Below are 24,283 nucleotides of genomic sequence, written 5' to 3' on the forward strand. Positions count from 1 at the left end.
CGAACCTATGTCCCCTGCATCGGCAGGCGGACTCTCAACCACTGCACCACCAGGGAAGCCCTGGATACCATTTTTAAAACCCATTTTGGCTCAGGAAACAGTAGTCATGAATCAGATTTTAGAAGGAAAAAAAAAACAAACATGTAATTATGCTTAACTGCTGTTTATTCAGATTTTACCATATGCAGATGCTGTTCTAAACACTTGAAACACATGCAATTCTTATACCAAGTTGTTAGGTCGCTATTGTTTCTCCCAGTTTAGAGATGAGGAAAGGGGGCTTAGAAAAGTGTAAGTCAGCTAAGGCATGGTGAAGCCAGGATTTGAACCCGGGTTATCTTTAAAGCCCATGTAATTAACTACTGTGCCTTATATAATTGCCCTACCTTACTATATGTGTAGTCTAGCACCTAACACAAGATCTAGCATGTTGTAGATATTTAATATTTATCTGAATCAAGTAACATTAACCCTAGAAGCAGGGGATTAGGTCTCAGAGCCAGCTATCTAAAAAATGGATTCAGATGTTTACTACATTTCACACTTTCCATGACTGCTTAATTAAGTACCTTGATAGTCCTCTGCAACAGTCTTATTATTGTATGTGGGGTTTTTTGTTTGCAGTTTTTGCATTTGACCATCCAGTTTATGAGTCAGATCTAACATATATGTTAGCACAGAGTCCTGTGAACTCAACTGTTTAGGAATGTGTTGTCATTCAGGAGCTTTTCTGTATTGTCTTAAAACATATACACCCATATCCATATATGCCAGAACGTTGTCTTCTTGATAGCAGCCACTCTTGGTGCCTTAAGTTTGTATGGTACATAGTGAGTGCACGGTTGGTACTTGAATGAATGAATGTCCTCATTAGTGGCTTATGGACCATTTGACTACTTTTCAATATTTATCAGTACATAGGTGACTAGAGTTAGCTGCATTTAGGGGTTAGGGGTATGTTGCATGAGCCCAAAGCAGTCAGATTGCCTAAGAAGGTCAGTGCCTAACAGTCCTAACTAATGGTGTTACCCTTCTAGTTTCCCGGTGGGTGTGTTCTGTATGTTCTCCAGCGGTTTCTTGGTATGGAGCTTTGTACTCTGAGGAATATTAACCTAACAGACCAGTGACTTGAAGTTTTTGTGCTTTGTAAGATGGAGGTGACCATTTCTGCTATCATCTGGTCTCCATCTGTTTTAGAGAAGAGTCGAGTCCCCATGCAAAAGACCACAAATACAGAGCAAGTGATAAAAAGAAAAATATATATCAAACTGTTAATACTAGTTGTCCCTGTAGGCTTTGCAGGTGATTATCACTTTCTACCTTGAGTAGTCCTTTAATGTTTGAATTTTGCATGATGAATAGTATAACCATTTTTTAAAAGCTAGAAGTTTAACACTCAGTGATGGACATAGATGCAGGAGTAGATAGAAAATCTTCAGTTATTCTGACTCCCAGCCTAGCCCTCTCCTCCCTACCCCAAGGATATAGAAGCTAGCTAAGGACTGTGCTTATGCAAACAGTGGCACAAAAAACAACCCCACCCACCTTTTTAAAGTGATTTCAGTGGGTCAGTAAATGTCCCAGTCATCGTGGCAACCAAATTTTCAAGAACATCTCCTAGGGGTGATATTGGCCCCACTGACAACCACTGCCCTTTGTGGAGAATAGCGAGGGTCTACCCTTGATGTCTGTAGGGACAGAGAGATTTAGAAAACAGAATTTACTGAAATTGTGAACTGATTATATGGAAGAGTTAATGAGTGGAAAGAGTCTGCTATGGTGACCAGGTTTTGTGATTGGGTGAACAATGGATCCATTCACTGTGAAGGGGAATTTAGAAAAATAAGTAGGACTTGGGGATGAGGTTTGAGTTGCCTTGAGGACATCTTTCGGGAGCAGTAGTTAGAAATGTAGGCTGATTGATCGGGGCTGGAGGTAGATTTCAGGTTGTTGAAAACGTGGGTAGATGAGATCACTCAGAGAATATAGGGTAAGAAGACAGCCAAGATAGAACCTTAAAGGACATCACCATTGGAATAAAGATGAGTCATTGAGTTAAAGGCAGAAAGAAAGGGCATTTGGAAAGACAGAAAAACAAATGTGTGACACCTAAGGGGTGTAACAGTGCTAAATGTTCCTGCAAATTCCTTTCATGCAGATTTAGCATGTTATTTCATAAATATTAATTTTAGTTTAAAAGCATGCTAAATTATTCCCCACCCCTGTCCTCCCTCCTCCCAATTTTCAAGTTAAATTTCCCCTCTAACTCTTCTTTACCTTTGGGATTCAGGCATACACCACTAATCAACCATCAGGAGCACGCTTACCGCCAGTGTGCAAGATGGTAGGCACGGGTTTCCACAGCCCTCTAAATGTGGGCAGTGGCTGGCGTTCTGCCAGTGGCATTGGTAGTTTTGACTCAGCCCAAGGAATCCTACTGAGGTTTATTATGAACCAATTTTTTTTTTGAAGGGATGGGGAAATGAGTATTTGAAAGCTAAATGAATTTTTTCAATTATAGTACATATTTTTGTCCATTTCCTTCATGAACTCTAGTTATGTCTGAAACATAGTTTAGGCAAAACATAGTTTAAGAAGAAATTTGAATGTACAGAATAGTTGAGTGGCAGTGAAAACCCATTTATCCATTTAGATTTAAAAATTAAGATTTTTACCATACTTGCAAGTTTGTGGTACTCTGGCTTAGAGGTAGTTGGCATATTTAGGGAACAGAAAGGACCTCAGCGTGGCTGGACCTCTGTGCGAGCCTCTGTGGGCTGTGCGAGTTGGAGATGGGTAAAGCTATGGTAGGGAATTTGGATTTTACCATAAGGGCAATGAAAAGTTATTGAAGGGCCTTACTCAGTGAACTCTTCCTGTTATTGTTCCCTAGAATTCTCTCAAACACGTATGACAAAGGAAGAAAGTGGGAAATGAGAGTCAGGCAGGTGAAAGGTGTCTTGTAACCATCTTATCCTTTGTTTAACCATTGCTACTTCCAGCTTTGGCATCTCCATACTCTTGGGATTGTCAGTTCCAAAACTCAGACATATACCTGGGTGTTTCACATCCTTCAAGGAGACAGAACCCTGTGAATAGTTCTTCTGCTTGATGGTGGACCAGGCCCCTTTCAAGGCACCGTCTCCACTCCTGGGAGAAAGCAGTGTGGGCTGGAGAGTTCGCTCTCAGTGGTGCCTTTGCTATCATTTGAGCACTGTTGGAAGGTCATGAGTTGTTCTGTGAAGGGATTCACTTCTATTGCTTGTAAGGACTGAAGTAAGGAGACTGAAGCTTCTTGTTCAACCCTTAAACTAAGTTTGTATGTGGTTCCAAATCTTCTTGTGGATTTCAGGTTGTTCTTTATTGTCTCTAAAATTAGTTAGTGATTCATGAAATCTAGGTTAGTCATCCGTATTTTTTTTTAGCTGTGTGTGTGTGTGTGTGTGTGTGTGTGTGTGTGCGCGCGCACACATGCACATGTGTGTAAATAGCTTTCTTACTTATAGATCATGATCAAAGTTTGCTGGTTTTATTGGCTCTGACTTTGGAGATGAGTAAGATTAGTAAATTGGCAGCCTTACTTTTCTGTGTCATTTAGCCTTCCATGGAAATGTTTTATGAATAGTACTTTTTATGTATTAAGGATAGATTGTTTTATATTATTCATTGATTTCTTTACACTTAGTTTTATGTTTATCAGATTATACATGTGAAATTGAAGGATGCAAATAGTTACAAAAAGAGCTTGTAAGAAAAATACCCGTCCCCCACTCTCTTCCTGCTCCCCAGAGGTACTCCCTCTTTTGATCAGTTGTTTTGGGATCTTTCTCCCCATCTTTAATGAACATGCTTATATGACACATCCATTGTGTGTGTGGTGTGTGCGCGCGCACACATGCACATGTGTGTAAATAGCTTTCTTACTTATAGATCATGATCAAAGTTTGCTGGTTTTATTGGCTCTGACTTTGGAGATGAGTAAGATTAGTAAATTGGCAGCCTTACTTTTCTGTGTCATTTAGCCTTCCATGGAAATGTTTTATGAATAGTACTTTTTATGTATTAAGGATAGATTGTTTTATATTATTCATTGATTTCTTTACACTTAGTTTTATGTTTATCAGATTATACATGTGAAATTGAAGGATGCAAATAGTTACAAAAAGAGCTTGTAAGAAAAATACCCGTCCCCCACTCTCTTCCTGCTCCCCAGAGGTACTCCCTCTTTTGATCAGTTGTTTTGGGATCTTTCTCCCCATCTTTAATGAACATGCTTATATGACACATCCATGATTTCACCATATTACTTATAACATTTGCCTCAATAGCTGCTTTTGTTTTCTTTATTAAAGTCAGGAACATGATAAATACTTAGTAGCTCTGTGCATATTAATCTAACATGTTTATTAAAACTTTTATTTCTTAAAGCATTTCTCAGCCTTTTAGCAATGTTCTAGGCACATGTATTGGCTACCTACTTGGTCTTCACTTACCAGCCATTCATGAATTTTAAACTTTTCTATGTTTTCAATTAATTATTTAAAAAGTTGGAACACTGAGTGGCATACATTAGCATAAGCTTAATGCAAAGCAAACTTAGACATAAGAAACAAATTCTAATGCAGAAGTTTTAAGGGGTATTATTTCCTTGTTTTTGACCCCCCAAATCTTAGTTGTGTTGATCAAGAATTGGTGGATTTGAGGACGTAAATGAAAGAAATAAAAGGATTTGTTTAATTATTGCACTCAGGCTTTAAAGTAAGAACTATATGATGTAGTTTTTATGTATACATTTTATAATAAAGTTATTTATATGTTCTTATTTATTCTTTTACTTTTTAATTATACTTAGCTGTATTTTTTAAACAATAAATAAAAAGAATATTTAAAGCGTGTGTATGAGGGGCGGGGAGGGCAGAGAGAAAATACAAGCATGTCATGAACAGCTTCAGCATTGGGATTGGATTGGAACCTGCTGAGGAGTGTCCACTTCTTGTTTTGGGTACTTCTTACTAACTGTATTTCCTCAAAGTATAGTTTTTTGTTTGTTTGTTTGTTTTGCGGTACGCAGGCCTCTCACTGTTGTGGCCTCTACCGTTGCGGAGCACAGGCTCCGGACGCGCAGGCTCAGCGGCCATGGCTCACGGGCCCAGCCGCTCTGCGGCATGTGGGATCCTCCTGGACCGGGGCACGAATCCGTGTCCCCTGCATTGGCAGGCGGACTCTCAACCCCTGCGCCACCAGGGAAGCCCAAAGTATAGTTTTATTAGTTTATATGTTCTGCAGAATCTTGACTGCCTAGTGTGTTAATTAAGAGGAATGATTGTGTCATGCTTCCCCTTTCCCTCAACAAAAGCATTTTATATATGTATTCTCTTCTGCAGCTGTACTCTTTTTGCTATGACCAATATTTGGTGTGTGGTAGGACTTTTTTTTTTTTTTTGGTAGGACTTTTTAAAACCCCCTTTGCCCTGGAAAGTCACTTCTTCCACCATTGAGCCAGAGCTGAAAATATCTCTGTTGCATGGCACCCTAACATTTCCTGCAAAATTCCATTAAACATTCCCACCTTTTACCCAGCATTGACTTGTAGCATCACTGCTATTATTTGTGGAGTACAAATAGGGAAGATTATGTTTTCATAGGACTTATCGTGAGTGTGAATCCACTCTGTTGATAGAGAAGCAGGCTGCATTGCCCCCTACCCTTCTTCAAAAAAATAAAATAATTTAAATAAATAAAAAGAAAAAAGTAATGGAAAAGAATGATCCAGAATTTGGGTCCCATCTTGCTAGGTAATCAGAGAGAAAATATAACAGCCACCTGTAGTTGATCCAAACGTCTTGTAGTAGAAAAAATATTTAGAAGTAAATTTAGAACCTGTGTTTGAGGACATATCCCTTTGGTTAATGAAGATGTGGTTTTAATGTGATCAAAAGAGGATTTATAAGCTGACAGAAGGTGAACTATATAGGTGATATTTGGGTATAGAGATTGGTCAAAACAGATCATATCAAAACATGTCAAGAAATAACATACTTGTTCATGATTTAGTTGTAAGCTCCTTGTTAGCATTCATTTGCATGTTCTTTTCCCCTAAATGTTTATTTGTAAACAGATATGCAGTTCACTGTATCTCATACTTTAGAGAAAAAACATTCCAATACTTTCTTCCAGTGAAGTCTTAGGCATAGGTCAAAGGAAGTGTTATGATGCTCTTCAACAGAGATATTTTATGTTGATGGGGGAAAAAAACCAAAGTAGGGTTGAGGTATCTGAGACCCACCTCTCCCCACTTTGGCAGAGGTGGGCAGTGGGTGCCAGGGATGGTTAAATACAGGAGTTTGGAACTCACAGTTTGAAAATCACTCATCTAAGTGATCTATAAGGTTCTTCAGAAAAGTGTTGTCTTTTGGTATCTTATATGAGATTGTTTAATGCCTGTGAGTGTAACTTATTTTAGTTTATTTAGTGAAAGAAATTGTAACTTCTGACATGTTCCCAAGTTACTTTCATTGCTTATCTTGTTAACTTTGTTTTTTCATGGTGACTTTTTGGAATAGTTGATGTCCTCCTTTTGCATGATGTAATATTGTGGTTTATGTGGTTGAAATGTTGTTTTCTGCTACCTGCAAAATTTTAAGAACTTCCAGAAGTTCATTGTCCCCAGAATTTGTCCAGTGAGTTCCGTCATGGGATATAGTCATATCCAGGCAGAAAAAGTACACATTGAAACCGTCACTTAAAGAATTTGAGGATCTGATGGGAGATTTGTCCAAGGCTCTGTCCCAGGTTCTCTCCAGCCCTGAGACCATAGGATTGACCGAAGAGGAGGAAGGGTGTACCCGCAGGATGCTTAGGAGGAAGCAGCAGCAGTATGAACACTGGAAAAGGCGCATCTGGAGAGACCTAGAGAGTGGGTCTGTTGCTAGTGCTTTTTGGCTAAGCTCCTTACCTAACTTTTTACCTCAGTTTCCTCAACTGTGGAATAGAGATAACTATTAATTGGAGGTATAGTGTGGTGATTAAGGTCGCTTTGGATCAAGACAGACCTGAGCTGGTTTTACCCCTTAGTAGCTTGAGGCAGTTTCTTAACGTCATTCAACTCATTCAGTGTTACCTGTAAATGGGAGTAGAATAACGTCCTTGGGGAATTGTTTGAAAAAATCCCATAGATGATGGATTCAGTTGCTTAATAGGGGGCCTGGCAGTGCTAGTTACCCTCCATCATCAGCACCATCATGTTCCTCCTCAAATGGGTGGTTAGGAGAGCAGGGGATTAAAAAGGTATTTTGAAAAGTACAAAGTGTTCTGTAATTTTATTATCATTTCTTATATATTTGTGGGTTTCCTAGTACTGATTTTGAAAGCGATGTAAAGTAACTTTCTCAAACACTGTTTTTCTTCTCAGATTAGGGTTTAGAAAGTATGTCTTCTATCCACCTCACTTTTTCTCACTTGTACCATGTGCTGTGTCCCCAGGTGAAGCAGGCAGAGCGCAGTGAGGCGCCGGTCGCTGCCGCCATGCCGTTCCCATTTGGAAAATCTCACAAATCTCCTGCAGATATAGTGAAGAACCTGAAGGAGAGCATGGCCGTGCTGGAAAAGCAAGACATTTCTGACAAAAAAGCAGAAAAGGTATGTATTTGGCTTTATTTTATATTTTTAATCTTTTGATTAGGAGCAAATGTAAGACAAGTTATGAGGTGATTCTAAAAATCAGTAAATCCCAATTTGGGTTTATTTGGGGTTTTTAAAATTTAGTCCTAAAGTGGCATTTGCTGGTGCTTAAACACCACGTGTTTTCTCCTGTACTGCCATCTAACAAATACATTTTTGACTTTTTCTCAGTTTTTCATTTGAGGTTTTCAAGTTTATTTAAATTTCGGGGTTTTCTTTTTTCATTGTTGATGTAGTTTATGTCATTTCTGAAATCAGTGTTTCCACTGGTAGTCCTCTTAGGGAGAGAACCGCTCCTGATTTGCTTTCTGTGTTTCTCTGGATCCATGACAAGTATCTTCTTCTACCCAGTCACCACAGTCCAAAACCTGACTTTCATACCAGTCTGTACCCCCCCCCAAAATCATCTTTCAATAAATAGTATGAACCCCGACTTCCTAAGGGGTTTATGTGGGGGGGTTATGTAGTAGGACTTCCATTCCTACTTCACGAAAATCCTCATGACCTTTCTTATGGACCTTAGCAGTAGCCTCTTTAGGGTTCTTTCTGAAATATCTCCCCTGCTTTAAACCTTCAGTTCAGCCTTCTCACTAGCACACGAGACCCTTTGTGACCTGGCCTGTACTTCTCTAGGTGAATTTCAACCCCTTTCTGCCTTTTTCTGTATAACAATCTCAGCTTGTCTCTGTTCATTGAAAGCAATTAATAGCAAACAATTAGCCATACTGTCTTTGTCTTGTTTTCACCCCTGCACCATTTTCCCCTCAGCCCCCATCCATTTTTCAGAACCACGCAATTCATTTCTTTTTCCCGTATGGCTTCCCAGAATATTCCCTCTCCCGGCCTTACCCTTACACTCTAAAATGAATCTACCATTTGGCCACCTCCTTTGGAAATGGCAGGAGTGCTGCCATCTTCAACATGATTTTATTTGTGTCATATTTTTGTCTTCCTTACTAGACCTTGAGCTCTTTGACCCATGTGTCATTTCTGGCCCACCTGTGCCCTCCACAGTACCTGTCTCCCATGGGCTGGATGCCTGATGATTCATTGGATGAGTGTTTTGATTGGAACAGGATTTTCCATCCTATCTTTTATTTTAGCAGCTTGTTTTTTGTTTTGAGTTGACACTTAAACTGCTTAATTTCTACCATCTTTTTAAGTCTAAGACTGTGGTTTACCTGTATTCTTATAGAGAAAGGAATTTCGCACTCGTGGGATTAAGATTTGTAATTATAGGCTATTTAGTTGTATCTTTCTGTCATTGGAAGTAATCTACAGTTAGTGAAATTTTCTATAATTCAACTTTACTTCAGATCTTCCATGGAAATTCTAGACAGTTTCTTGCGTACCTTAGTAAGAGATGTAGATAAATGTTAATAATATGATGAAACTAACTTCTTTTTTTAAAGATGGCTGTTATGTTATTTTGGTTGAAGTATATGAAGAAAATCTGGCCTCATACAGATGTGTAATTGGAAAAGAGAGTATTTTAATAGCCTTTCAGATAATTTTGAATATTTTTGATACCACAGCAAAATTCAACAGTTGATAGTTTCTTGGTTGTAATAGACTCAAACTGTATAAATGAACTTTTTGTACTCAGTACTTTGAAAAGGTCCTTTATCCATGCATGACTTTGTAACATGCACTGGTCATTTAGAAAATATTGGATCACTGAGTTACATACATCTTCCAAATGTTGACACATTATTCAATATCAAAAATTCACATTTTAAAATACCACCACTGTGATCTCATCAGAAAAGTATAAGTTTTGGAAAGTGGTCAAACTTACTTATGTTGTATTCAAATTTCAAAATTCAAATCTGGCAACAAATACTGTCCGTTGGTTGTTTTCCTTAAGGAGACAGGTTCACTTTGTTTATTTTTGAGAAAATGTCTGCCAAATATACAAGCCGGAATAATTTGTCAGTTTTTCTTTCAAGGAAAAGTGATGTTCCATAAAGAAAATAGTTTGTTCAGCTCATAGCTCAAACATTATCATACAAGTACTTTTCTTCAAGACAAGCAGTCATACTTCAGTAAGAGGCAGAAGGTGCTTTATGTGTACTTCCTATTTATCACACCAAGTGTTAAAAAGTTGTATGTATACTCAGGTCAAAGTTTAATAAAATGAATTTTTTTTCCTGCTTTCTCATGACACTCTTAAGTGAAACAGTTTTTTTGTTTTTTTTTCGTTACGCGGGCCTCTCACTGTTGTGGCCTCTCCCGCTGCGGAGCACAGGCACCAGACACGCAGGCTCAGCAGCCGTGGCTCACGGGCCCAGACCGCTCCGCGGCATGCGGGATCCTCCCAGACCGGGGCACGAACCCGTGTCCCCTGCATCGGCAGGTGGACTCCCAACCACTGCGCCACCACGGAAGCCCGTGAAACAGTTTTTTGAAGCCGAGTGCATGATGATGAAAACTACAACGATAACTACTACAGTTTGTTGTCACTGCCTTGACTCAGGCTAGAGGTCAACACCATCAGTGCAAATGGCAACAGTGGAAAAAGGCAAATTATGTGTTTACATTGATATGAAAGCAGTTTTGACCTCATGGACCCCTTGAAAGGGTCTCAGGGAACCTTTTTTGGTAACACAGAGGTTGAGAATTCCTGCTCTAAACCTAAGCAAGAATAGACATCCTGCTAAATTTAAAGCAAAGAATATTAGTTGAATTTATGAAAAATAAATTTTATTTCAAAGGAAGGGGACAACTCTGAAGATTGAGGAGCAATCAGTGCAAATTACTTATCCTGAAATAGATTAGAAATAGGGAGGAAAACCCTGAACTTTCTGATTCCACTGGCTTATCAAGATTCAGAAGGAAGTAGCACTAATGCAAATGGTGAAGAGGGAATGAGACCTGAAAACAATGGAAAGATGAAAATATAACCTCTAAATTAAAAACCATGAGAAGCAACTTCGACATCATACTTAAGACTGAAAACTTGAATGTAGTCCCATTAAAACCAGGGTGCTTGCTATGACTTTTTATCTAGAGTTGTTCTGGAAATTCTAGGCAATGCATAAAGAAACAGTTTAGAAATAAAAAACACAGCTATTTAAAATAAAGAGGGGAAATTACAATGTTGAGATATTCATATATCTTTACAAAACACAAGAGAATCAGTGTGAAAATGAGAGTTCACTAGGGCAGCTAAATACAAAATGCATAGCTTCCCTAAATACCATCAAGACGATCTAGAAATTGTAATTTTTTTAAAAAAAGTATTTTATTTACAGTAGCAACAACAAAAAAGTAAGGTGTCTGGGAATACTTTCATCAGGAAGTATGCAGAACCTATATGAAGAGAACTATAAAATCTTATTCAGAGGTACAAAAGAATACTTGGTCCATGTTATTGGATGGAATATAGTTAAGATGCCATTTCTTATCAAATTAATTTTTAAGCTTAAAGCAGTTCCATTCAAATCACAGCAGGATCTTTTTGTACCTTGACAAAAAATGATTCTGAAGTTGTGGAAGAGTTAATAAAGTAGCTACAAAGTTGTGCTGGAATTTAAGGAATATGAATTCTACTTTGTTTTGAAGCAAAACACACATTTCACACATCCACTCACAGTCTTTCCAATCATGGTTAATGATACGCCATCCTTCTAGTTGTTCAGGCCAAAAGTCTTGAGTCATTCATGACTCCTTTCACACTTCCCAGATCCAATTCATGAGCAAATACATCCACTTTATTGCAGGGGGGAAGGGGGTTGTTAAAAAGCCAGACTCTAATGACCACTTCACCCCGTTTTCTTAGTCACCACCTGGGTCTGAGCTACCATTATCTTTGCTCCGGATTACTGCTGTATTCTTCTCCCTTGCCTTTCCACAACCATAGTGATTCTTTCAAAACATGAGTCAAATAATATTTCCCTTAGAGTAAAAGTCAAAATCCTTACAAGGGCTGAACTAAGTTCTACAGGTCAAATCCTGCCGAGGCCTGTTTTTGTAAGGCTCATGAGCTAAGAATGGTTTTTACATTTCTAAAAGGTTGGTTTAAAAAGCAAAGAAGATTATGCAACAGAGACTTTATGTGGCCTATAAAGCTTAAAATATTTCCTGTCTGATGCTTTTACCAAAAAATAAATGCCCACCCTTGCCCTGGTCAGTCAGGCCCGTGACCTCAGTGGTCCCTTCTCCTAGTATTCCCCCCCCATTGGCTTGCTTTTCCTTGTGTACTTCAGTCACACTCCTGCCTTATGGGTTTTGCATTGGGCTGTCCCCTTTACCTAGAATGTTCTTTCCCCAACTCTCTGCTTGGCTAAGTCCCTTATTGCCTTCAAGTCTTTGCTCAAATGTCACTTTTCACCCAACCCCCTATTTAAAATGCAGCCTAGTCCCCGGCATTCCTGTTACCCCCGGTCTTGCTCTGGTTTTCTGTGTATCACTTAACACCTTTAATATACTTAATGATTTTTGTTTGTTTGTTTTTACTAGTTCTTCCCTCTTTTAGAACATAAGCCTTCCAAAGACAGCTCAATAATTATTTTTTATTTATTGAAAATGGAATACAGAGTTAACATACTTCTGTCAAGGTAACTCTTCTAAACTCTTAATTTCTACTGAATAGGATAAAACATGTATTACTGAGAATGTTGCAATAATTTGTATGTTGAGTTTATGACCAATAGGAGGGTATCCCAGCCAGATATCTTCTGAACTTTATGATGGTGACCAAATATCTCATTCCCTTGTAGTGCTACCACCCACAGAAATAGTGAGATAAATGACCCTTCTCAAGAGATCTACCCTGTTGGTCCTAGTATCTTCCATATAGTTTTGTGTTTATTAATTATCTTCCCCTGTAATTCAGGATGCTTAGTGGACACTTTTCCTGATTGGATGAATAATTATACCCAGTGGATCTGATTAGTGGATTACTCTGAGCACCTAGGCAGGGTTTTGGTGATCTGTTGTAGGATACTGTCCCCAACTTTAATTGTCACTGATTTATCTGAGGAGAATTAAAAGGTTTAATTAGCAGAGCTTGTGAATGATAAAAATTGGAGAAGGATAGAAAACTCTACAGGTGACTAAATCAGGCAGCAAAGAAGGGTCAGTTAGCTGGGGGTAGTGGGGCAGGAGTTGGAGGAAGGACATGATTGTAACTGATAAAATGCAGTACAGATAAAAGTATAGCTGTGTACTAGGGTCTAAACAGATGAGATACCAAAGGAGAAAATACAACATAATTACTAAAAATATTTGATTAAACCAAAAGAAGGCAGAAAAAGAGGGAAAAATGGCTTTAAGGAACAGATGGAACAAATGGAAAACAAAGAGCAAGATGATAAACTCAAATGTACCATATCAGTAATCACATTAAGTATAGATGGTCTGAACACCCCAATTAAAAGGCAGAGATTGTCAGGTTGGACAAAAAAGTCCTATCTGGATGGACCTAGAGATTATCATATTACGTGAAGTAAGTCAGACAGAGAAAGACAAATACCATATGATATCACTTACGTGAAATCTAAAAAAAAAAGGATATAAATGAACTTATTTACAAAACAGAAGTAGACTCACAAACATAGAAAAAAAATTCATGGTTACCAAAGGGGGTGTATAGCAGGGATAAATTAGGAGTTTGGGATTAACATACACACATTGCTATATATAAAACAGATAAACAACAGGAATCTACTGTATAGCACAGGGAACTGTATTCAATATCTTATAATAACCTATAATGGAAAAGAATCTGAAAAAGAATATTATATATATGTATAACTGAATCACTTTGCTCTACACCTGAAACTAACACAACTTTGTAAATGAACTATATTTTGATTTTTAAAAATGGTTAGGGCTTTCCTGGTGGCGCAGTGGTTGAGAGTCCGCCTACCGATGCAGGGGACACGGGTTCGTGCCCCGGTCCGGGAGGATCCCATGTGCCGCAGAGCAGCTAGGCCTGTGAGCCATGGCCGCTGAGCCTGCGCGTCTGGAGCCTGTGCTCCGCAATGGTAGAGGCCACAACAGTGAGAGGCCCGCATACCGCCAAAAAAAAAATGGTTAAAAAAAAAAAGAAAAAATCCTAACTATATGTGCCTACAAGAAATGCACTTAAAGTGACAATGACACAATTAGGTTACAAGTAAAAGGATGGAGAAAGATATACCATGTTAACACTTGTCGAAAGAAAACTGGAGGGGCTCTATTAATATCAGACAAAAATAGATTTCAGAGCAAAGAATATTATCCAGGATAGTTATTTCATGATAAAATAGGGGTCAGTTAATCCAAGGGACATAACAATCTTAAATGTTTATGCACCTAATAACAGCTTTAAAATAAAGCAAAAACTGATAAAACTAGAAGATGAAACAATCAAATCCACAGTTATAATTGGAGATTTCAGTACCCCAATCTCAATGACTGATAGAAGAAGTAGGCAGAAAATCAGCTAGTAAAAGGCTAAATGTATGTGACATATACCTGTGATCACAATGGAATTAAATTAGACATCAGTAACAGAAAGAGCCTTGGAAATATTCCAAAATATTTGGAAACTAAATATCATACTTACAAATAATTCATGGATCAAAGTTATTTGAGTGGAATAAAAACATATCAGAGCTAGTGAGATGTTGCTAAAGCATTACTCAGAAATTTTATAGCACCAAATGGATATGATAGAAAAGAAGAAAGGTCTCAGCTTCTACCTTAAGAAAGTAGAAAAAGGAGAGCAAATTATAAAGTAAAGAGAAAGGACATAAATAAAGATCAAAGCAGAAATTAGTTAAATAAAAGCCAGAGAAAACAATAAAACCAAAACTGGTTCTATCAGAAGTTGAATAAAATTGATAAAATCTAGCTAAGACTCATCAGGAGAAAAAAACAATTACCAATATCTGGAATAAGAGAGCTGACATCACTACAGATTCTACAGGTATTAAAAGGGTAATAAGGAAATATTATGAACAACTATTTTCCCATAAATTTGACAACTCAGATGAAATAGGCAAATTCCTTGAAAGACACAAATGGCTCAAGCTCACTCAAGAAAAAAATAGATAACCTTAATAGCCCTGTATCTATTAAAGTAATTCAAGATTTAGTTAATAATCTTCCCACAAAGAAAAATCTAGGCACAGATGGCTTCACTAGAGATTTCTACCAAACATTTAAGGGAAATATAACACAATTTCTACACACACTTTTCCAGAAAATTTATGAGGAAGGAATAGTTCTTAACTCATTCTATGAGTCCACGATTATCCTGATACCCAAATCAAAGACATTACAAGAAAACGATAGACTAATATTCCTCATGAACATAGACACAAAAATTCTAAACCAAATTTTAGCATTCCTGATAAAAACTCTGCAAACTAGGATAGAAGAGAACTTCCTTGACCTAGTAAAGGGCATCTATAAAAACCCTATGGGTAGAGAATGGACTTGAGGACAGTGGGAGTGGGAAAGGTAAGCTGGGATGAAGTGAGAGAGTGGCATGGACATACATACACTACCAAATGTAAAATAGCTAGTGGGAAGTAGGTGCATAGCACAGGGAGTTCAGCTCTGGGCTTTGTGACCACCTAGAGGGATAGGATAGGGAGGGTGGGAGGGAGACGCAAGATGGAGGTGATATGGGGATATATGTATATGTATAATACAGCTGATTCACTTGTTATAAAGCAGAAACTAACACCATTGTAAAGCAGTTATACTCCAATAAAGATGTTAAAAAAAATCCTACGGGTAGCATTATACGTAATGGCGAAAGGCTCATTTATCTCTAAGATCACTAATAAGACAGGAATGTCCACTTTCACCTCTTCTAATTCAACTTTGTACTTGGAGATTGCAGACTATGCAGTCAGGCAAGAAAAAGAAATAAAAGGCATGGAAAGAAAGAAGTAAAAACTATTGACGACATGATCACCTACTCAGAAATGCTGAAGGAATCTACAAAAAATGTAGTTGAGTTACTGTATGAGTTTAGCAAGGTTACAGGTTATAATATTGATATACAAAGAGCAATTGTATTTCTCTATAGTAGCAATGACAAAACCAAAGTTGAAATTTAAGAGTATCATTTGGAATAGCATCAAAAAATATGAAACACTTAGAGATACTCTGACAAAAGAAATGAAAGACCTGCACACTAAAAACTACAAAATATTGCTAAGAGAATGAAAGACCTTAGTAAGCGAGAGATACACCTTATTCATGGGTTGGAAGACTCAATATTGCTAAAATGTCAGTTCCCTCCCAAATGATTTATAACTTCATTGTGATCCCAGCGGACTTTTTAATAGAAATTGACAAGTTGGTTCTAAAATATATATGGAAATGCAAAAGACCTAGAACAAAACAGCTTGGAACAAAAAGTTGGAGGGTTCACACCATCTGATTTCAAGAATTATAAAGCTGGAGTAATCAAAGTAGTGTGATATCAACATAAAGACATATTAGATAGACAAATAGATCAGTAGAACAGAATAGAGAATCCAGAAAGAAACCTACACATGTATGGACAATTTTTGACAAAGGTGAGAATGCAGTTCAGTGGAGAAAGGAAAGTAGTTTCAACAATTGGCGCTGAAACAATTTGATAGCCACGTGCAAAAAATATGTTGGACCCATGCCTCATACCATATACAAAAATTGATTCAAAATGGATCACACAGCTAAATGTAAAACCTAAAATTATAAAGCTTATAGAGAACAGGAGAAAAATCTTCATGACCTTGGGATAGGCAAAGAATTCTTAGATATGACACCAAAAGCATACTCAGTAAAAGAAAAAAATAATAAATTGGAATTCACCAACACTAAAACCTTCAACTCTTCAGAAGACACTGTTGAAAGAATGAAAAGACATGTCACAGACTGAGGAAAATTTTTGCAAAGCATATATTTGATAAAAGATTACATTGAGAATATGTGAAGAAATCTCAAAAAGAAAACAAACAATCCACTAAAAAAAAAAAAATGGATTAAGTATACAGTTCACCAAAGCTGATACACAGATTTCAGATAAGCACTTGAAAAGATATTAATCTTAGGAAATTGCAAAGTAAAGCTACGATGAGATACCACTTCATACCTATCAGAATGGCTAAAATTGAAAATACTGGCTATATCAAATGCTGGTGGTTATGCAGAGCAACTGGAACTGCTGGTGGGAATGTAAGATAATACAACCACTTTGGAACAAAGTTTGGCCGTTTCTTATCTAGCCATTTCACTCCTAGGTATTTACCCAAGAGAACAAGAAATATATGTCCATACAAAGACTTCTACATAAATGTTCATAGCAACTTTATTTGGAATATCCAAAACAGGAAATGGCCCAGGTCTGTGAATAAACCAGTTGTGACACATCCATAGAATAGAATACTACTCAGCAATAAAAAGGAATGAACTACTGCTGTACACAACAACATGAATGAATCTCAAAATAATTGTGTTAAGTGAAAGAAACCAGACTATAAAGAGTACATAATGGGGCTTCCCTGGTGGCGCAGTGGTTGAGAGTCCGCCTGCCGATGCAGGGGACATGGGTTCGTGCCCCAGTCCGGGAGGATCCCACATACTGCGGAGCGGCTAGGCCCGTGAGCCACGGCCACGGAGCCTGTGCTCCCCAACGGGAGAGGCCACAACAGTGAGAGGCCCACGTACCGCAAAAAAATAAATGAATAAATAAATAAATAAAACACAGCGACTTTATTAAAAAAAAAAAAAGGAGTATGTAATGTATGATTCTGTTTATACAAAACTCTATGAATAGCCATAATGACAGAAAACAGATCAGTGATTGCTTTGGGGTTGGCAGGGATGTATGTGGAGGGTTAGAGTGGGGTTGGTGGTATGAGGGGATTACAGTGGAATCATGGTGGTGATGGGCATGTTCACTGTCTCGAGGGCTTCAGAGGTGTGTACAAAAGACCAAAGTTATCAAATTGTACTCTTTTAAATATGTGTGCTTTGTTGTATGTTAATTATAACTCAATGAAGAGAGAAAAAGACTATCCGTGTACCAACTGAGATATAGGTGGCTTAGAAACCACAGATGTTTGCCCTGAGAATAAATAGATCATGTAATAAAACACCTAAAAAAGACTATTGAAAACCTAGGTTGCAATAATAGAAAAACATTAAATTCAAAGTGATCATCTTCTACTCTGTGTAGATAAGTCCATATTTGAGGATGTAGAGAAACCAGAGTGTATTGAGAGGGGAGTGACCAGGTTAGTACAGAAATTCAAAGTTCTGCCGTAAGAAACAGTTGAATGAACTGGAGATGTGATGTAGAGAAAGAATAAAATTTGAGCCCTAGAGCTCTTAGTAAAATGTTTTTAGGGGATCATCTAATATCAGATAAGGGAAGCTTCCAGACAGTGACAGGAGATAGAATTAAGGCCCCGTGAGTGGAGGAAAAACAGGGAGTCCAATTTCATCCTGATATTAGGGAAAATAATAAGTAGAAGTTGGCTTCCATGGGAGATCGCAAGGTTCCTGTTTCTGGATGTGTATTGGTGTGGGCTAGGTGGTCACTTAGGTCTTTTAGAAGACCTAAGTCTTCTAACACATTGTTATATCCAACGCCATATTTTGCAAGGTGCATTTGTAGAGAATAGGCCTCCGTCTTATTTTGAGGTAGAATTATTTGTTGTTATTATTCTCACGATCCACATGAAGAAAGCTCTTGTTTCCTAGAACACCTGTTATATTAGAATCGGAGGTGGTATTCACTCCTAGCTCTGCCAAACCCATGGTAAAATTTTGTCTGTTTTTGCTTTATTCATTATATCCATGGGCATTTTCTCATTCATTTCTTGTGATCTTGTAGACAAAATGATAAATATAACGTTTGAGTGTTTCTTTCTTTGTAGTGTGTTGATGTTTTTACTTGTTCTGTATGGTACACAGTTGCCATATTAAGACTTGTCTATAATACAAATAGATTACTCCCTTAGGAACTGTGCCATACCTTTTAAAGAGAATTTGAAAACTACTTTCCTTATACTTTTAGAAAACACGGTTTATCTTACCATCCCTATTTTTAGGTAATTGGGGCATGGGAGTGGGGTGGAGTGGAATTTGTTCTTTCATTGCTGACAGCCCCATAGATCTGCATACATAATGACTGGTTACACACTCTGCCCACTGCATGCTATGTAAAGAAGGTATAGCTGCCTTGTTCAGCTTATCCTTGGTTCCCTTCATCACTGTGAATGCATGTGTTCACAGTGTTGAATAGCTATATTCACTCATTTCATGAGAGGAGTAAGTTTGCTGGCATATTTAAGAGGGGGGAAGGGAATAGCCTTTTCATAGCATAGCCATTTAACAGTGACTCATGGTTACTAAACTTGTTTAGAGTAATCTTTGACACCAGAAGGTTATTAATAGGTTTTTTTTTAGTCCATGATCTTTCAGCTTAGTATACTCAGACATTTTCTTTAGTGGAGAGACACATATGTGTGTAGGATTTTTTTTTTTTAATTTAGAAATTAATATGATAATAGAATTGGTCTCATTATTAAGTATTTGGCACCAGCAATATTTCTCAGTTTACTTTTAGATTCCATCTCACATCCTTTATCTTAATTTACTTTAAGAACTTCCTTTTTTAAATGAGATCATCTAATCCCTTTTTGAGAATGAATATTTAAGGCAATAAAATAGATTGATATATATTTAGAGGACTTTGTTTAAAATGATTCTTTTGCTAAAGAGTGGGTATAGTGGGATAGGGAGGGTGGGAGGGAGGGAGATGAAAGAGGGGAGAGATATGGGAACATATGTGTATGTATAACTGATTCACTTTGTTATAAAGCAGAAACTAACACACCATTGTAAAGCAATTATACTCCAATAAAGATGTTAAAAAAAAAAAAGTGGGTATAAAGAAACTCAAAAAAAGAGAAGAATATAAGACAAAATAATAAATGATTTAAGCCCCCTCCTCCTCAAAAAATCTGGGTTCTTTGAGGCATTTCTCAATAATAATAATTAGTTACGTGTAAATTATAAGTTACGTGTAAATTATACACTTGATTGTGTAAACTAATAGGGAACAGAAGCAAGGAAAATTCTGCTTAATCATTTCAAAATTGTTTCTAGAAAAGATGACTATAAAGAATGATTTGCATTTGAATTATGTTTTCTTATGCTGAGCTCCATCCTTACAGTAGTTAGCAGGACAGTTTTTTTTTTTGCAAAAGATAACAATAGGAGTAATTACTGTCATCACTTCCATTGTCATCTTTTGCAGAAGATTCCCAACTTGATTGAATCCATAGACATTTTAGTGCCCTTATATATATGTGGGCAGATAGATGGACACGTGGATCAAGTTTTGTCCCTGTTCTTAAGGAGTTTATAATCTAGTAGAGGAAATAGGTATGTAAAACAGCGTAGTGTAGAGATACTTGGAGGTATGAGTGAAATTCTGTGGGAACCAAGAGGATAAAGCAGTTACTACCTCTGTCAGAGACGGGTACATTAGATAGCATTAGGTGACATTTGAAGTGGTTTAAAGGTGTTTGGCAGGCAGAGAGTGAGAGGGAACAGAATGTGAAACAGACTAAAGCATGGCATATCCAGAAAACAGTGACAAGTTTAGGGTGACTATAGGAGTTACTAGAGGAGAATGGTAGGAAGTGAAGCTAGAGATGTAGATTGTGGTAGATTGAAAAGCACCTTATATACAACCTAAAGATAGACTGAGGGAGCTGAAGAAATCTGTGGTTGTTGTTGTTGTCCTGCTTTGTTTTAAATCTTTATTGTTAGATAATTTTTAATTCACAGGAAGGTGCAAAAAAGTATACAGGGCGATCCCATGTACCTTACACCCAGTTTCCCTCAGTGTCAACATCTTACATAACTATATACAGTATCAAGACCAGGAAGTTGACATTAGTGTAGTCCACAGGCCTTATTCACATTTCACCAGCTTTACAGTTTTGTGAGTGTATGTGTGTAGCTCTGTGCAGTTTTATCACACGTGTAACCACTACCACAATCAAGATGCAGAGCTCTTCCATAACCGCAAGGCCCCCTCCTGCTATCCCGTTATAGCCATACCCATCTCCTCTCTCCCATCTCTAAGCCTTGCTGGCAACCACTAATCTGTTCTCCCAACCTATAATTTTGTTATTTCAAGAATGTTTTGTAAATAGAATCCTATAGTATGTAACATTTTGAGATTGGCTTTTTTGCCCATTCAGCTTAATCCCCATATATCTGTGCAAGTAGTTGTGAATATCAATAATTACTTTTGATTGCTGAGTAGTATTCCATTCCATGAATGTACCATAGTGTGTACATAGGGTAAATGTTTAACCATTCACCCTTTGAAGGACATCTAGAGTGTTTCCAGTTTGGGCTATTACAAATAAAGCTACTATGAACATTTTCATACAGGTTTTGTGTGAGCATAAGTTTTCCTTTCTGTAGGATAAATGCCCAAGAGTACAATTCTTGGGTAAGATCATGTTTAGTTTTTTTGTGTGTGTGGTACATGGGCCTCTCACTGCTGTGGCCTCTCCCGCTGCGGAGCACAGGCTCTGGACGCGCAGGCTCAGCGGCCATGGCTCACGGGCCCAGCTGTTCCGCGGCATGCGGGATCCTCCCGGACCGGGACACGAACCCGTGTCCCCTGTATCGGCAGGCGGACTCGCAACCACTGCACCACCAGGGAAGCCCCATGTTTAGTTTTATAAGAAACCCACCAACCTCTTTCCCATTACATTCCCACTAGTAATGTTTCAAAGTCAGAGATGGGGTGAGATTGGAAGTGTTGTAAAGATGGACATAATGGCAAAAGATTAACTTGGTAAGAGGACTCTGATGACAAGGAAAGCTTAAGGGTAAGGAGGAGAAGCAAGATGTGAGACTAGATTTCTGAGGGAGGATTGAAAGGATTTGATGGGTGTCCACATTTAACTTCAGGTTCACATATCCTTTGGCCTTTCCTTCTACATATCCTTTGGCCTTTCCTTCCTTTCCTTTCAGAGCATGAGTGAATAAACTGTGGCCCAGGTCAGCCCATTACTTGATTTTGTAAATAAAGTTCTGTTGGAACACAGCCATACCCATTCATTGACACATGGTCTGTGGCTGTTCTCCGGCTGCAGTGGCAGAGTTGAGTAGTTGTGACAAAGACGATATGACCCACAAAAAGAGAGCTACCTACATATCTAACGAAACTTGATAAGATACTTCTTTTAAAATTTTATTTATTTATTTTTGACTGCGTTGCATCTTGGTTGCAGCGTGCGGGCTTCTCATTGCAGTGGCTTCTCTTGTCGGGGAGCACAGGCTCTAGGCTTGCAGGCTTCAGTAGTTATGGCGTGCGGGCTCTAGAGCACAGGCTCAGTAGTTGTGGCGCACGGGCTTAGTTGCTCTGCGGCATGTGGGATCTTCCCGGACCAGGACTCGAACCTGTATCCCCTGCACTGGCAAGTGGATTCTTAACCACTGTGCCACCAGAGAAGTCCTGATTAGATACTTTTGATGAGATAGATTATAGCAGGATTCTTATTTCATTAGAAATCGGGGATGTGGTGTGCAAGAAAAGTGTTGTTCTGTGTTTGTTTTGCCTTGTTTTTTAAGGGTTTTTTTTTTTTTTACCCATTTTTAAAAATTGAAGTCTAGTTAATTTACAATGTTGTGTTAGTTTCAGGTGTACAGCAGAGTGACTCAGATATATATATGTGTGTATATTCTTTTTCAGATTCTTTTCCATTATAGGTTATTACAAGATATTGAACATAGTTCCCTATGGTAGACAGTAGATCCTTGTTGTTTATCTGTTTTATATATAGTAGTGTGTACGTGTTAATCCCAAACTCCCAACTTATTGCTCTTCCCTTCCCCGCACTGTCCCCTTTGGTGACCATTAAGTTTGTTTTCTGTGTCTGTGAGTCTGTTTCTGTTTTGTAAATAAGTTCATTTATATCATTTTTTTAGATTCCACATAGAAGTGACATCATATGATATTTGTCTTTCTCTGTCTTACTTCACTTAGTATGATAATCTCTAGGTCCATCCATGTTGCTGCAAATGGCATTATTTCATTCTTTTTTATGGCTGAGTAATTAATATTCTTGTTTTGCTTTTAAACTTAATGTTCCACAAACGTGCAAAGGTTGCTCTGGAGAAGCAGGCAGGCCATGGTTTCAGGTGTTCTTTCTCCCTTCATCCACTTTTTCAATTTTACCTTATCCTTATTTGTATATTAGGGTTCTACACAAGATCTTTACTTTGAAAAATGATGGCAGCAGGATTAGGAAGTGTGATTATCAGTGGCCCCCAAAAGCACTTAAAAACCACTGATTTCGATGACCTCTGCCATCTCTTCAACACTTAAGATATTGTGATTCCATACTGAGGCATCCCTTCAGACTTAACATATTCAACTCAAAAATTCATTTTCTCTGCCCCAGAATTGGTCTCTCTCTTCCTGACTGACTGGTTTAAGAAATATTGCCTTTCTGGCTCAAAACCTTAGAGTCATCAGATTCTTTCTCTTTACTTAAGTATCTTTTTGACGAAGTCCTGTTCGTTTGACATCATTACGTGAGGGGAGAGGAGGCCGAAATTTGCAGCTTCTCCCTCTTTCCCTGTAAGCACTCTGTAGGTAATGTGGGAGCGTGGGTGTGTGTGGGTATATGTGTGTGCAAGAGATCTGTGCTTCCTTCATTAAGCCTCATAGTTTTAATTGATTTCTATATTTCTATCTATATGAAGTGTTATGTTTTAGTAATATGTTCATTCCAAAAATTCAGAAAATTCAACAGAGTATAAAAGGCAAAATAAAGCTCATCCTAATTCCACTCCCACATGAAATGACTACTGTTAAGATAGTGGGATATCCTCACAGATTCTCATGCATAGTCTAGCTCTCTCCCTCTCTTTCTGGGGCTGGTAAGTTACTAAACACAAGGTCACGCTATTCTAGGTCCTGGTTTGTTTTTTAATTTTTTAAAAAAATTTTATTTATTTATTTTATTTATTTATTTTTGGCTGTGTTGTGTCTTCGTTGCTGCGTGTGGCTTTCTCTAGTTGTGGCGAGCGGGGGCTACTCTTCGTTGCGGTGTGCAGGCTTCTCATTGCGATAGCTTCTCTTATTGCAGAGCACTGGCTCTAGGCATGCGGGCTCAGTACTTGTGGTGCACAGGCTTAGTTGCTCTGCAGCATGTGGGACCTTCTTGGACCAGGGATCGCACCCATGTCCCCTACATTGGCAGGCGGATTCTTAACCACTGCGCCACCAGCGAAGTCCCTGTTTTTTAATTTTAATGTTAACATCTTTGCATGTCAGTATAGATCTACTTAATTGTTTTTAAAGCTTGCCATAATCTTCCATTTTATGGGGACACCATGATTTAACCAGTTCAGTGGGATAGCTTTTTTTTTTTTTTTTTTTGCGGTACATGGGGCTCTCACTGTTGTGGCCTCTCCCGTTGCAGAGCACAGGCTCCAGACGCACAGGCTCAGCAGCCATGGCTCCCCGGCCCAGCTGCACCGCGGCATGTGGGATCCTCCCGGACCGGGGCACGAACCCGTGTCCCATGCATCGGCAGGTGGACTCTCAACCACTGCACCACCAGGGAAG

The 24,283-nt window shown here is 38.3% G+C and overlaps 1 protein-coding gene across 1 annotated transcript in view; it reads left to right on the forward strand.

Annotated features, from left to right (window-relative positions):
• Window positions 1–7,428: 7,428 nt before the first annotated feature.
• CAB39 (calcium binding protein 39) overlaps window positions 7,429–24,283 on the forward strand; it is a 50,963-nt gene continuing 34,108 nt past the window's right edge. Inside the window, exon 1 of the mRNA XM_007462738.1 lies at window positions 7,429–7,638. Within this exon, the coding sequence (XP_007462800.1) occupies window positions 7,429–7,638 (210 nt within the window). The remainder of the gene's footprint in view (window positions 7,639–24,283) is intronic.

Source organism: Lipotes vexillifer, unplaced genomic scaffold (genome assembly GCF_000442215.2).
Source record: "Lipotes vexillifer unplaced genomic scaffold, Lipotes_vexillifer_v1.1 scaffold860, whole genome shotgun sequence".
In the NCBI taxonomy this organism is placed as follows: domain Eukaryota; kingdom Metazoa; phylum Chordata; class Mammalia; order Artiodactyla; family Lipotidae; genus Lipotes; species Lipotes vexillifer.